The 15,115-nt window shown below is 40.4% G+C and overlaps 2 protein-coding genes across 2 annotated transcripts; both read right to left on the bottom strand.

Annotated features, from left to right (window-relative positions):
* Window positions 1-588: 588 nt before the first annotated feature.
* Window positions 589-4,201, bottom strand: LOC122661118 (butanoate--CoA ligase AAE1). Its single transcript, XM_043856437.1, has 2 exons — window positions 4,004-4,201; window positions 589-2,085 (listed from the first exon to the last, which is right to left on the bottom strand). Exons 1-2 carry the CDS (start codon window positions 4,199-4,201, stop codon window positions 613-615), a joined length of 1,671 nt encoding a protein of 556 aa, XP_043712372.1. The 3' UTR covers window positions 589-612.
* A 4,760-nt stretch (window positions 4,202-8,961) lies between these two features.
* LOC122662207 lies at window positions 8,962-9,854 on the bottom strand. Its single transcript, XM_043857785.1, has 2 exons — window positions 9,631-9,854; window positions 8,962-9,532 (listed from the first exon to the last, which is right to left on the bottom strand). The coding sequence occupies exons 1-2, from the start codon at window positions 9,743-9,745 to the stop codon at window positions 8,994-8,996; spliced, it is 654 nt and encodes a 217-aa protein (XP_043713720.1). The 5' UTR covers window positions 9,746-9,854; the 3' UTR covers window positions 8,962-8,993.
* Between the last annotated feature and the right edge of the window lie 5,261 nt (window positions 9,855-15,115).

The following is a 15,115-nucleotide window of genomic DNA, read 5'->3' as shown; positions in this document are numbered from 1 at the left end:
CATGCTATTTCAAAATTTGGTGTTAAGAAGCTACTTAATGATCCAGTGTTACCAAGGGTCCACCAGGCACAAAAATGGCAACAAGCTCACCAGAACCAATGCAAACTTTTCTAGAATTCTTTACCTTATTGGATAGCATGTTGTATAATATTGGGTCTTTAAAAAAAATGTTGTGTGTGTGAAACAAAGTATAGGAACCGAATAATAACCATACAGGTTTGGTATGAGTACCGAATTTCAGAACCGAGGTAGGACTTGGTCCTGATCTGGATCACACTAACACTCCCAAGAACCGAATCGGAAATGGACTGAATACCCGATAGGCCTCATCAATAGGCCTCATCCCCAAAACATAGGGTCGACCAAAGAGATTCTCTTTCACCATTTAACTCTATTCAACTTGTTAAACTACTAATAGGCATCATGAAGTTGATAGTAACACAGGAACTAGATTTGGGCTAAGGATCTCAAAAGAGATTGGTTTGCTCACTTACAAATGGTTATAAAACCCAAGCAAGTTTTAAGACTACAGCTCAGTCTGTAGCTTCTAAGAATCACCATTACTTGAATACTTTTCCAAGCCTACTTTTGAAGGGCAATGCTTTTAATACTTCAAAGTCTACTTTTGCTTACTTTGGTAAGGCTTCCCATAGCCTTTGCCTTCTGTCTTAGGACAAACTTCTGTATCTTTCCAGTTGAAGTCTTTGGGAGATCCTCAAAAACTATGGTTCTTGGAGCCATATAATGAGGCAAACAATTCCTACAAAACTTGATAATTTCCTCAGCAGTGGCATTCATACCTTCTTTCAACTTCACAAAAGCACATGGTGTTTCTCCCCAGTGATCATCAGGTCGACCTATAACAGCAGCTTCAAGAATTGCTGGATGACTAAAGAGCACTGATTCAACCTCAATTGTGCTTATATTCTCTCCACCAGAAATGATAATGTCCTTTGACCTATCCTTTAGCTCTATGTAACCATCAGGATGTTTAATACCTAGATCCCCTGTTCTAAACCATTCACCACTGAAAGCTTCTTGTGTTGCTTTCAAGTTCTTAAGGTATCCATTCATCACTGTGTTTCCTCTAAACATTACCTCACCCATGGTCTTTCCATCAGGTGGTACACTTTTCATGGTCACTGGGTCTTTTATGTCGACGTCTTCCATTCCATTATGATGAAGACCTTGGCGTGTTTTGATCTTCGCCCGTTGATCGGAAGGCAAGGAATCCCACTCAGGCTTCCATGTACAAATTGTCCCTGGACCATATGTTTCTGTCAGGCCATATGAATGTGTTACACTAAAACCCATCTCCTCCATCTTGGAAAGGACCTGTGGAGGTGGGGGTGCAGCAGCAGTTATTACCTCTACCTTGAAGGGTAGTGGTTTTTGGTCACTGGTTGGGGCATTGATAATCATGTTCAACACAGTTGGTGCACCAGACATGTTTGTTACCTTGTGAAGAGCAATACTATCAAATATGCCCTTTGGAGATACATTTCTAAGGCAGACATTTGTACCACCTTGAACTGCCACACCCCAAGTGAAGCACCATCCATTGCAGTGGAACATGGGAACAGTCCATAGGTAAACAGGCATTGGTGCCATATTACTAAGAAGAACAGTTGCAAGGGAATTAAGATAGGCACCTCTATGGCTATAAACAACTCCTTTGGGGCTTGATGTTGTGCCAGAAGTATAATTTAAAGTAATTGGATCCCATTCATCTTTAGGCCATTTGATATTGAAATTGGGTTGTCCCATGGCTAGTAAATTCTCATATTCCAAGTAACCTGAACTGGAGGTGATTTTGCTTTTGTTAGGTAGTGGTTTATTGATTTCTGTTATTAGGACCAAGAGAGGCAACTTGGTTTGTGTCTTGGACAGAAGCTCAAGTGCTCCAAGTGCAACTTCAAGAAACTGGTAGTCTACAAATATTATTTTCGATTCCGAATGTCTCAGTAGCATAGATATCATGGTAGAGTCCTGCCGTATATTAAGTGAACAGAGGACAGCCCCAGCCATTGGGATGCCAAAGTGCAACTCATACATTGCTGGGATGTTTGGAGCCAATACAGCAACCTGCTCAATAGTACAATTTTCATGGGACCAAACATCAAGTACAATGAAACAAGAAACTTGTAAGGTAAATAAAAATTAAAAAAAAGGGGTTTTATTACCCTCAAACTAAGAAGCAATTTAATTGTAACTGAGAATATTGGTGAATGAAAAGGAAAAGATTTAGCCAGTCCATTTGAATATTTTCACTTCATTAGTGTGATTTGTGATGGGATTACAATCCTCTCTAATTAAATTGGATCTTGTTCTTGCCACTTGAAATTTTTTTTTGTTAATCCTAATTAAATCAAGAAGGTAAACCAGATTTTTCTTTGTCTCATCCCCAAGGAAGAAGGGGCTTGCTTGAAGGCTCAGTTTTTCTCTATTTACATTATGCAATCTATTGCACAAGTTTTGAGGCGAAGATTCTTGCAAATCAATTGCTCTGTAAAAGTCCGGGAGCAAAAATATGAGTTTATCCTAGTAAAAATCAAGGAGCAAACCGATCTTTTTGTAACTAAATTCTAATCTCTCATGCCTTCATGAACACTTAAAACTAATATGGTTTTTCAATTTGAAATCATTTCTCATTCTTTTGGATCAAGAGGAGGAGCTTCAGATTAATAAAACTCCTACAGTAGTGGGAACCTAGTGCACTGGGTATACCGGTATTTGATAGGGTAAGTAGGGGATTTTGGAGATCTAAAATAGGCGGCATTCATTTCTGCAAGTAAAGAACCAATCCACTTCTTATTGACTATACTACATAACCAAACAATTAACTACAAACTGATGCGACTTGGAAGAGCCATGGTAGGTATTGGTGCCAGCCAGTAAATATCCACCATTATCATGGATCAGGCCATTGGGGTCAAATCCAAAGGTTTTTTTTTTTTTTTTTGGTTAAAGAATCCAAAAAGTTATAGTTAGCACTTGAACGACCTAATAACTTATGCTCTCTCTCACAATGAGTTCAGGTTTGGTTTCAAAATTCTAATTGGGCTGCAATAGAACCCGAGGTCATGAGGATCAGATTGTTTGTTATGTGCAATGGTGGAAGTCCAAACCTTGTTGGACTCTCGGTATTCTCTAGTACAGATTTGGAACAAAGCTCTTTCGGTTCCTTAGGATGCTACACTCTCAGGGAATACTATATCGAGAAGGAAATGAAGGAGTTTGATTCAATTAGGAAGCTGGGATTCCATGTTTGTGCATAACCCTCCAATAAGAAATGATAAAACCATGAATTGAAAACAACTAACACATAAAAATTAAAAAAAAAAAACTTATCAACACAAACACAGACACACATACAGAGAGAGAGAGAGAGAGAGAGAGAGAGAGAGAGAGAGAGAGAGAGACCTGGATTTGATGGATATGGACTAGAACTAGAGTCTTCGAGGTTGATCAGAGACCAGAGTGCTTTCCTTGAGAGAGTAGATGGTTTACTAGAACTAGAGTCTTCGGGTTTCAGGTTTGGTGGTTTTCTCACCAGCTTTTAGGCTTTTAGGTTTTAGTTTTGTATTTTGTTTAATTAAAACTCATAAATCTATATTAATATGCGATTAATACGTATATAGTACGGTGTTTCTTCAAAGTCACGTAAAAAATTAGACTACTTGATAAAATACGGTAATAGTCAACTTATAGATTTATATGGTCGGGCACATATATTTATACGACAATTAATACGCAAATTTACTAACTATGCTCTCAAGGACTCAGCTCCTGTCCAGCACTCTGCCAAGGCTGCATGTCAAATAGGGGTGAGACGGTCTTTTCACGCCTCACCAAGTCTGGCGCTGCACATGCAACCCGGCAGGGTATTGGACAGAATTCTTTCCGGGCTCTTAATACCCCAAAATCACAAAAGAAAGACCATGCAAAGAAAATAAAGCACAAAATTAAATAAAACACAAAGAGTGAAAGAACTGCAACTTACGACGTCCAAGGGAGAAATCCTCATCTGGGTGACAGCAGAAGCAAGTCTGAGGCACCGTTCTCGTGTCTCTCTCCATGTATATTTGAGATTACCATAAACAATTGAGACCCTATCTCTGTAAACACTGGCTGACCTCTCTAAGAAGCTTATGGGAGACAAAGGAACGTAATTCGCAGAGCATCGAACAAGTCCCTCCATTTGCGTTCCCAGCTGAGTTAAGAAAGAGTCTCTCCACAGACAGAATAGCAATGTAAAGCAAAGCAGGGTAACGGTGACCCAGCGCAGCAAGAGGATATAAATATAAATGATATAACCTTCAGTGGCCATCGATCACGAGTCACGCCCGCTTAAAGTAAAGTGAGAGACCTAGCTATTACTGACTCATAGTAATTTGGACATATTGGGGAAAGGAACAGAAGAGAACGGTCTCCACTCTCCATATCATCACGATAGCGACCTAGTGGGATTCCAAGACGGATAACATGCATGCACGCGTTCTGGCCAAACACGTGAACAGAGCCGAAATGACGTGGAAAAAATTTTGCTGCTACACTTGCATCAGGAATGTTCCTGCTACAAGACTAGCAGCCAAGGAAATGGAATAATTTACTTCCCCTTTGGATTCACAAATACCCTCTTAGGTTTTTGTATTTTCTAAAATACCCTTTTAGATCCTATTCCCTTGGCTGCCAGCCTTGTAGCAGGAACATTCCTACTACTAGAGTAGCAGCAAATTTTTGTTCGTATATATATGTTCAATTCTATTAGGTGAAACACGACCATGAGATTAGAAACCCATCAAATATGGTATGGAACATGTGTTTATGGGAAAAAAATTTGCTGTTACACTTTTAGCAGGAATGTTCCTGCTACAAGGCTAGCAGCCAAGGAAATGGAATAATTCACTTCCCCTTTGGGTTCATAAATACCCTCTTAGGTTTTGGTATTTTCTAAAATACCCCTTTAAGATCCCATTTCTTTGTAGCAGCAAAATTTCATCCGGTTATATGTTACTGGGTTCTTGAGTCTTGACAATGGGTTGAGGGGAAAAATTTTTGTTGTTGTAGTGCTGGCAGCCAAGGAAATGGAATAATTCACTTCCCCTATGGGTATTTGAGCCCAATACCTGGTATACATGCCAGGGGTAAAATTGTAAAAAAAAACTAGGGACAATTGTTTGATACAAATCGATATGAGCCAATCCGTATGATTATCATATCAGTTTCTGGGTTGGTCAAAACCTAATCAGATACTATGTGTTAAATCCATGGCCTTGAGCCAAATATACAACTTCTTCAAGGAGGAGATCATGGAGGAAGGCATTTTGAACATCGAGTTGATGAATGGACCAACCATGGGAAAGAACAACAGAGAGCACTAATCGAATTGTGGTGGGCTTTACCATGAGGCAGAAAGTTTCTGTGTAGTCTAGGACTTCTTGTTTATCCTAGTTCTTAGCAACGAGACAAGCTTTGTACATTTCAACTATATTGTCCAAATTTCTTTTAATTCGAAACAACCATTTGCAACCCACAACACTCATGAAAGGTTGAAGAGTACCAAGGTCCATGTTCCAATTTTGAGATGGACAATAAACTCATTGTCCATATAGCCTCTCGCCATTTTGGGGACTAGTAGGCTGAGGTGAAGTTGGTAGGTTCTTATTTTGAAGTAAGGGTGTCAAAACCAAATCGAAACCGAATATCGAACCCGAAACCAAGCCGAATTAATCGAACCGAATAAATTTGGTTTGGTTTCGGTTCTAGTATGTGAGCATTTGATTCGGTTCGAATCGGTTTCAATTTCACTTCAAAAACTGTCGGTTTGATCCGAAACCAAACCGAATACCACACTTAAATCCAAAATCCTAAAAAAAAAAATTTTATGGTGTTGCCTTTCCTATTGTAACTATAATTTTGATGTGTTTCTCTTACTTTATTGATGGGTAAGCTAAAAAATAAGATCTGAAAGTGGAGAACTCACTTGGGATTCTCATTTATTTATTAATATTTATGGTTCTTTACAGGTTTTGTAAGCATTTTATTTATGTAAATGGAGTTTCTTGAAAACATACCAAGGCAATAACAATTGACAGCTGTTTCAAATGTATTATGTCAGTATTGTTGTGGAACCTAAGCATGAACCATGAGAGGAAGACTTGTCTCTACTATGTGATGATGCCAGCGTTCAGGCAATCCATTTTGCTCATGAGTGTGGGGACAAGATATTCAATGTTCTATGCCATTTATCGTAAAAAAAAAAAAAGCTAGAAATATTACTATATTCACCTCCCCAATCACTCTAAAGACTCTTGATTCATTGCTCAAATAAATTCCCCACTAGAGTTTTGAATTTTTGAAAAATGCCAAACACCTCTTATTTATTTGAAATTGGAAAAATCCAAATGTACTTACTATAATCATCGATAAAGTGCACATAATAACGATGGTCATCTGTCGAAGGGACTAGTGAGGGCCCCCACACATCGGAGAATATAAGTCCAAAGGATCATTCAAGGATCAGTTTGCAACATATCATGCATGTAAGAGTGGTACTGTCAAAATGGCAAATAATGCGGAAAGCAAGGTTGACGGGATTGGAACTATATAGATTCACATGTTTGATGGAGTTGTGTGAATTTTGACTGGGATAAGGCACGTGCTAGTTTCAAAAAATAATATGATTTCACTAGGAACATTGGATTTGAGAGGTTTCAAATGCTCATCTAAAGGTGGAGTTCTCAGGGTTTCAACAGGGGCCATGGTTGTAATGCAAGGACGAATGATTGGGATTTGTACAGGCTTGTAGAGAGAGTGTTGAAATAGGTGGAGCTCCTGTCGGACAAAGATTGTAGGTGGTTCAGGCGATGAACAAGTGCAAGTCTAGAAAGAAGCGGGTGTCTTTTGCTTTGGTTTTGGTGACTAACGGTGATTTCTCGAAGCAAGCTGCAGCAGTAAGAGAGGTGAAGCCACGTCACATCGTGCAGCGACGGTGAGTTGTACGAGACACCCTGGGTGGGGGGTGTAGGCCATGCCGGTTTACGTATGGCAGATAGACAAAGACAAAAGGTGGAGTTTACAAAGCTGACAACATCAACACCGGTCTTTTTTAGGGTGGCTTGTAAAATCCAAGCCAAGGTGGAGATTATTGGGGTTGGGTGTGTCTTGTATTCTACGGGTTCACAAAATTGTATGTAATTGAGTCTGTATTTGAAATGGGGTTGGGTTTTGAGTCCCTTACATGTACGAGGTAAAATTGTAATTGTGTGAGTATTAGGGTTTTGGGTTTTCTTATATATTGTCTCTGTGTGGAAAACACTTTTTGATATGGAGAGTAATGTATAGAGCTTTTCAGGAAATAGTGAAAAATCTCTAATTCTCTCGAGTGGATTTAAGCAATCTTGCCGAACCACAGTAAATTCCTTGTGTTGTGATTGTTTCCTTAGTTCTTTCTCGTGGTTGTGAATTCATCCCCAACAAATAGGTTGTACAACCAACAATCTGAGCGTGGAAGGGCCCGATCAAGGATGAAATGTGCCAGCTCATGAGGAGTAGGTCTTGTCGCTGCCAAGCCAGATACGCCGGGTTTGGCACTTCATCGGTTGTACTAGTACCAGTATCGCTCGTGCTTGGAGTAAGGAACGCCGGTGGACATGTGGCGGTACCAGTCAGCATTCCATAGAGATCGTAGCCTTTGAGAAGGGGAATAAATTTGGATTTCCAAAGGATGTAATTGGAATCGTTGAGCTTGATGGAGATGGCAAGATTAAGGGATGAGAAGAGATTACTCTGGATGGGAGAAGAGAAGAGTAATAGGGAAGACACAGTGGTGGTGGATGCCATTGAAAATTGTGCTCTTGATACCAAGTAAGAACTGAAAGAGAGAAGTGGTGATGAGAGACATAGAGAGGAAAGAGTGAGAGAGAAGATAGGGTTTATAGTGGTTCTGCTATTGATAACCAACGTCAACACTCTCAACTTTAGACCTCTGTTACAAATCCTACAATATAGGAAAGAAATCCTACAAGATTGGAAGGGAAAATGCAGCTAGCTGTTAGGATTAGAATCATGGCTAGGAGATAATCGCGGTCCATGATTTGGCGAGTTACACCTCATTCCATAGTGAATCTTATCGGATTGGAGTCTTGGCTTTGAGCTAGACTCAGTCACAGATGATTCTTCTATCTCTCTATCCACGAAACCAATCCACTAATCCGAAAATAGAAATGTTCAATAATAATGTGCAAAAATAACAAAAAAAATAAAATAATAAACCTATGTTGGGCCACACAATTTCAATAGTTTATTAACATCTAACTCTAGCTCAAGGAATAACTAAAAACTCTAGCCCAAGGAATAACAAAAAACTCTACTGATACCCTCAAGAATTCCGTCTCCCTTATTAAAACTGTATGGCACTATGGGTTGTGACAGCATAAAACATCCATCCTAGAGTAATTTTCAGTTAGTATCTCAATCTCATCTTCAAGGTAAAACTGTGTGGCACTATGGGTTGTTGCTTTATATCACTGTGTTTCCAGTGTGAATCAGAACTCAACTCTTCCTAAACCACAGGAGCTCACTCGCACTCTCTTCAAATTCAAGAGCCAAAGCTCTCTATAACACACACGCAAAAATAAGAGGAAGAAGCAGAAGTAAGAGGGAAAACACTAAAAAAATCACAAAACCAAAATTTAAACTACGAACCATACATAATACACAATCGCTAACTCCTTTTTCAATGATTTAGCAAGTATATCCAATTCACCCAAATGAAAGAAAAAATATATATATATATATATCCTTTCTCAACTCACCCAAGAAAAATCAGTTTTGATCTTTCAGACAACTATGAAAAAACTCCCCAAGAAAAACAATCAAATATATAATCCTAGACATTGACATTCCATTCAAGTATCCAAAGATATCCTTTCGAAAGCAAATGCCAAAAATCGCAGAACAAGAAGGCAGACACACAACTTCTTCAAAATTCAGATTTTAAGAACCCCAGCAGCTCCCACTTTTCGAACTCCATCAACCACGGATCTCGCGGGGGTTATGGGCATGCTGGGCTTCTTGTTCTCATTGCCCTTCGCATTGTTTCGCACTCGCAGAGAATATCTGTGATTCTCAGTCCTCCCACCAATCGAGAAGTTTGCAGGGACTGATTTTCTTAAACTCCCGTATTTCTTTAAATCCCTCTTTTTCACAGATTCAACGTTAACACCCAGATTACAAACACTCCTCCTCCTATCATCCTCCCTTCTTTCACCAGCTTTCTTCCCCTTCAACCTCTCGTTCCTTCTGGCCGAGTACTCATCATAGAATCTCCCTCTTTCGAACAGAGAACTCGAATTAGCATTGAAAGTATCAGGAAAATCAGTATTACCCAGTTCGCAATTCCCAAATTCATGTTCAACCATCTTTGCCAAGGCCCTTAATTCGCACGAAATGGATTGGTATTCCGGTCGAATGTCTAATTCTTCCATATCCATCAAGCGATTTGCTGTTTGGGATTTCGTCATGGAAGCTGTTGCAAGAATAACAGAAAATTAAATGGAGTATCTACTGATGAATCTCGAATTAAAGGTTGAGAAATACGATATAGAATTATTTCTGTTGAATCACCTAATGGGATTGGGATGGAGCAAACACTGGAGCGAAAGATCCCGCTGGAACGACGATGATTCGTGGATTCAGCGAGCATGGTCTTGCAATCTGAAGGCGGTTTCAACTTCGACATCGATGCCGGGGAATTGTAAAATGCTGCAAAATTATCTCATCTCATTAGGTGATTAGGGGAAGAAACATTAGGAACTGGAGAAATTTCTCACAGCAAAGATTGGAGGAAGAAAGATTAGGGGCTAGGGAATACTTTCTCGCTTCTTCGTAGGGTGGGTGAGTGATCTCTCCTTTTCCCTCTTTTCCTTTTACTCATAAACCTCGTTTGCTTCTTGTTATAAAGAGGGGCGTCAATTTGAATGTGGAGGAGCGTCCCCAGCGGTCATTTCAGCCGAATGGCTGAAAAAGGAAGGTAGACGAGGTGTCGCTCCATATTGGGTCCCTCCCGTCTTTCTTATTAAGACAAGAGAAAGAGAGAATATGCCTATCTCCCGGGATTGAAATTTCTTCCCTTTTCTTGTTTCAATCATGAATCATGGGAGCGTAGATCGGACGAGGATCTCTCCAGCGTGCATCCGATGGTTCTGGGCACACACCTCGAGCACCTCCTGCCATCAGATGTGCGCTGGAGAAGATTTCTTTCTTCATAGATCCCATGATCAGATAGAAGATTTTTTTCCAATAGAGGTTCTCCATGGTTTTAGTAATCAGTATCGGGATCGAGACTCAAAATCGTTCCAGATCACCGTAAAATCCTGAATTCAGGTCAGATTGGATGAATTTACCCCAGTTTTAATAAAAATTAGATTTTTTTAATTATTTTTTACCCTTGGTCTATACCATTCCACCGATACAGGATCACCTCAGAATCAATATCACTGCCACCAACATCATACACAAACACCATCTCATATCTTCTTCGTACATTGGTGCACTAGTTAAATATTTGATTCTTAGATGCATCTTCATGTTCACCTAAACAGGTAAACTAAGAAATTGTAATCTTACATTTTTTTTATTTCTTGTCGTGTCAAAAGTTTTTTACAGGAGGGCAATCTAATCATTTCACATATAAATTACATTAAATAATTTTTAATTTTAAATTATTGAAAAGCCTTTTACCAATTCATTAAATACTCATAAATAACTTTGAATAACACAATAGGCAAAAGAATACGTTTACAATCATTTTGAAACCAACCTTGATTACAACCCAACCACTACCTTCCTCCATTCTTCCCACGTCAACCCTCTCTTTTCCCAATGCTTACCATCATTAAACCCCTTATCCCTTCCCATCCCCTTGGTTAATCCCTTATTTTTATCTCTCTTTTCTCTCATCGTTTTCTTTTCACTGTTACGTTATACAGTTCCTAGGGCTTCACCTGGGGAACGGCGTTTCTGAAATGTTGAAGGGTCACTGGCGACCTCCCAACTACTTCGTTGCTTTCTGTCTATTTTTTCTCCCCAGCTTTCTTCTTCACCCGTTTCATTCCTTTTCCCACTTTCTCTTCAGTTCTTTCTGTTTTCCCTCTAACCCATCTGATTTGCGCGGCCTGAGGCTGCGAACTGAGTCACGCTTTGCTCTTCTAGAGCTTTGCTTCTCTGAGGCCTTTTGATTATTCTCTGATGTCTTCTTGACACTCAGATTCTCGCTTCCACCCCTATCACCGGACTTCCGATCGCTGTAGCGATCGGGGCAGTAGACGTCACAGTGAGGCGCTTCCTGGCTACACTTGGGTTTCGGCAGTTAAATCCTGCCCCGCTGATGCTCCTGATGCTGACCAAAGATCTCTCCATGGCTTTACTATTGGCTTTCCAAAGCCCCAACGAGAGGTACTTGGGAATTTCTTGGGTCTACTTTGGGAACCTCTTGGGGTACTCTCCATTCGCTGCTTTGAAGAATCTTGCTTCTCGGCGGAATACCAGTCATCGGCTCAACGTGATTTGATCCTGAAGTTGGCTCCATGGTGGTTCAATAAATGTCTACTCCAAGTTTTTCAACATCCTCCTGATGACCCATATTTCTGATTTGAGAGAGAATCTGTACAGATCTCTGCTCAAGTCCATGGCGTCCTTGACATGTGCTTCTCTGTTGCATCGGTCAGACAGGCTATTTCATGTGTTGGGAAAGCAATTGATGTGCAACTGAATTACTCTGAGTTGGGTCTTCCGAAAGGGACTGCAAGAGTGAAAAATGCTTTTAAGAAACGTTGTTCTGTCAGCATATCTTCAAAGATTAGGGATGATCTTGGGGTTGGACACCCTGTTGAGATTTGTTATGAGTTGTTGCTTTTTTGTGAATGTTGTGGGCGTATATGCCATGACAGACTCCATTGCCCTTTTCTGAAGGGGGCGCCTGATCCTAATTTCCCTCCTATGGGGTTCTATCGTTGTGCAGCGGTCCCCCCGATCCAAGTCAATGTTTTTTCCTTGCCTAATCTGCATGTAAATTCGAGGGAAGCACAGTCTTCGTCAGTAATGGATGTGTCTTACGAGGGGAGAGATAGCAATCTGTGTTTACCCCCCATACCCCATAGCCCATACCCCTGACCGCCTGGAATGAGCTTTTCACATACGTTACTTCTTTAATCCTGCCAGTCATCCTTCTCGGTGATTTCAACGAGGTTACTTCATCCGCTGAGAAGCTTGGGGGAAAGACTGCCTCACCTCATTCTGCTTCCCCGTCCCTCCTCAGCCTTGTTCATGACTGCTCCTTGAACCCCTTTCTTTTGATGGATCCCCCTTCACCTGGACAAATAAACAAAGACCCCTCATTGGGATAGAGCTTTTGCCCAATCTGACTGGTTTTTTTTTTTTTTCCCTGTGGCTAGGATTCATAAGTTACCATCCGCTGGCTTTGTCTCCGCTAAACAAATCTTATAAGAAATGTTTTCATTTTCAATTTGCCTGGACCCACCACCCCGGATTTTAAAACTTGGTGTTCCCACAAATGGAAATCCCTCTCACCTAAAAATTTCCACAACAAACTACATGCATTGAGCTAACTACTTTCTCATTGGAATAGGGATGTTTTTGGAAAAATATTTTGATCTTTATGGCCTCACTGAAGACTATGATTCACCTACTTCTATAGGCCCTGATCTTTGGGATCTATCTACCCATTTGCAATGGATTTGTGATGCTAAGGAAGCCTTCTGGCTCCAAAAATCTAGACAAGCATATATACATGATGGGGACAGAAATACAAAGTACTATCACTCAATTGCTAAGTTGAACCTCAGGAAAAGACACACTTACCACATCCTTTCTGAACACCTGTCTCAAATCTATACTACCTCCAATCGCCTGGACTCGAATGTTATAGCCTGTCTTTTTGATAAGGTAATACAGATTCAGGATCACCCCCCCTTGTCTCCTCTCCTTCCAGTGAGGAGATCCGAAAGACTGTCTTCTCAATAGGTGCTTTTAAATCCCCTGGAATTGATGGTTATCAAGCTTGTTTTTATCACACTTTTTGGGATATTATTGAATCTGATGTCACAAACTTGGTCACTTCTTTTTTCTCCTCTGGGGTACTTCCCTCAGGTTGTAACCATACCCTTATTTGTATGATCCCCAAGCATGACTCAGCTAGGGTGGCGACTGATTTCAGGCCTATTAGCCTTTGTAATGATTCGTATAAGATCGTGGCTAAAATTTTGGTTAATAAACTTAAGACTTTTCTCTCACTTTTTATTTTCCCTTTTAGGCGGCTTTCATTCCTGGTAGGCAAATAAGTGATAACATTGTGATTGCCCATGAGATCTTATGGTTTCTAAATAAGAAAAGGCGAGGTAAGACTGGGTTTGTGGCTATTAAGTTGGATATGGCCAAAGCCTATGATCGGGTTGAGTGGAAGATGATTGAACAACTCGCCCAGTTCCTTGGCTTCCTTGACAATTGGATTTTGTTGATCAATTCTTTTATTACAACCACCTCCTTCTCCATCAAGATCAATGGAAGCCCTTTTGGTTTTTTTTGCCCGTCTAGGGGTCTTAGGCAAGGATGCCCTTTGATCCCATACCTTTTTCTCTTCACCATGGAAGTACTTTCCCGAATCTTACTTGCTAGCCGTGAGGTTGGACTCTTTAGGGGGATTACAGTCGCTCGACGAGCTCCTGAAATTTCTCACTTGCTGTTTGCGGATGACACATTTATTTTCTGTCGTAACACTGAAGAGGATGTCCTTTCCATTAAAGCTGCCCTTGACCTCTTCTCTGACTTAACAGGGCAAGAAATTAATTTTTCAAAAAGTAAAATCCATTTTAGTAAGAATACTACCCTTAAAAGAAAAAATTCCCTCTGCTCTATTCTTAAGATGAAGGAAATGAACCCTTCTTCCTGCTATTTTGGCACTAATTTGTTTCACTCACGCTCTAGAGTAAGGGACCTGTCACCCATTATTCAGAGGGTCCAAAATAAATTGACTACCTGGAGGGCTAATTGTCTTTCCTATGCAAGAAGAAAGGTGTTGATTCAATGAGTCCTGGCTTCAATTCCGTCTTTCCAAATGGCATGCTTTCTGCTCCCAAAGACATGTTGTACTAAACTTGACTCTATTTGCCTTAATTTTTTGCATAATGGGGTGTCTACACAAAAGTGGGCCCACCTAATTTGTTGAGATAAGATTTGTAGACCGACCTCCATTGGTGGCCTTGGGTTACGCAAGTCATCCACCCACAATAAGGCCTTAATTTTAAAGCTTGGTTGGCGACTAATCACTGAAGAGAAGTCGCTCTTTCAAATATCTTTCCTCTTTGTTTCACTTCTGAGATTTCAAGAGTGTGTATTTCAGACTCTGAGGATCAGTGGAAATGCTCCTTAACAAAAACTGGGACGTTCTCCACTCGATAGGCTGCCTCTTACCTGCATACCAATTTTCATAATGACCAGCTTCTTTCCAAATGGTGGCGTTTTTTCTGGAAACTTAAACTTCTTCCGAAATTTAAGCTATTTTTTTGGCGTGTCTTACATGCAGGTTTACCTATCAAGGATACTATCTCACAATGGTTGCCGATCGAGCCTACATGTTTTCTCTGTGGTGCTCGTGATGAAACCCAATGACATCTTTTTATATCTTGTGAATGGACTAAGCATGTCTGGGCATCTGGGCCCCTCGGTCTGAGCACTGAGCACCTTAGCAGCCCCAATATTGCACAGCTCTGTGCTTCCCTCCTCAATTCTAAGGCCCTGGATTTGAATTCTGCTTCTTGGTTTTTTTCTATATTTATTTTAACTTGCTACTTTGTATGGATTGTAAGAAACAAAGTATCTCGTGGTTTAGCTCCAGCTAACCCACATTTGGTGTTATCAAATATTCATCGATGGATGTACTACTTAGATGTATGCCCTCCTACTTTAAATGCACTCACTATAGCGCACCACCAATCCACACAATGCACTCCAGTTTTCACCAACCATCTGCCTAACAACGAAGTAAACTTCCCTGTTCTCTGCTGCGTAGGCCTTTCTGAACCATCAATGGGAC

Source organism: Telopea speciosissima, chromosome 5, assembly GCF_018873765.1.
Source record: "Telopea speciosissima isolate NSW1024214 ecotype Mountain lineage chromosome 5, Tspe_v1, whole genome shotgun sequence".
NCBI lineage: Eukaryota > Viridiplantae > Streptophyta > Magnoliopsida > Proteales > Proteaceae > Telopea > Telopea speciosissima.
Note: the sequence above shows the minus strand (reverse complement) of the source record. Positions and strands in the feature narration are given on the sequence as shown.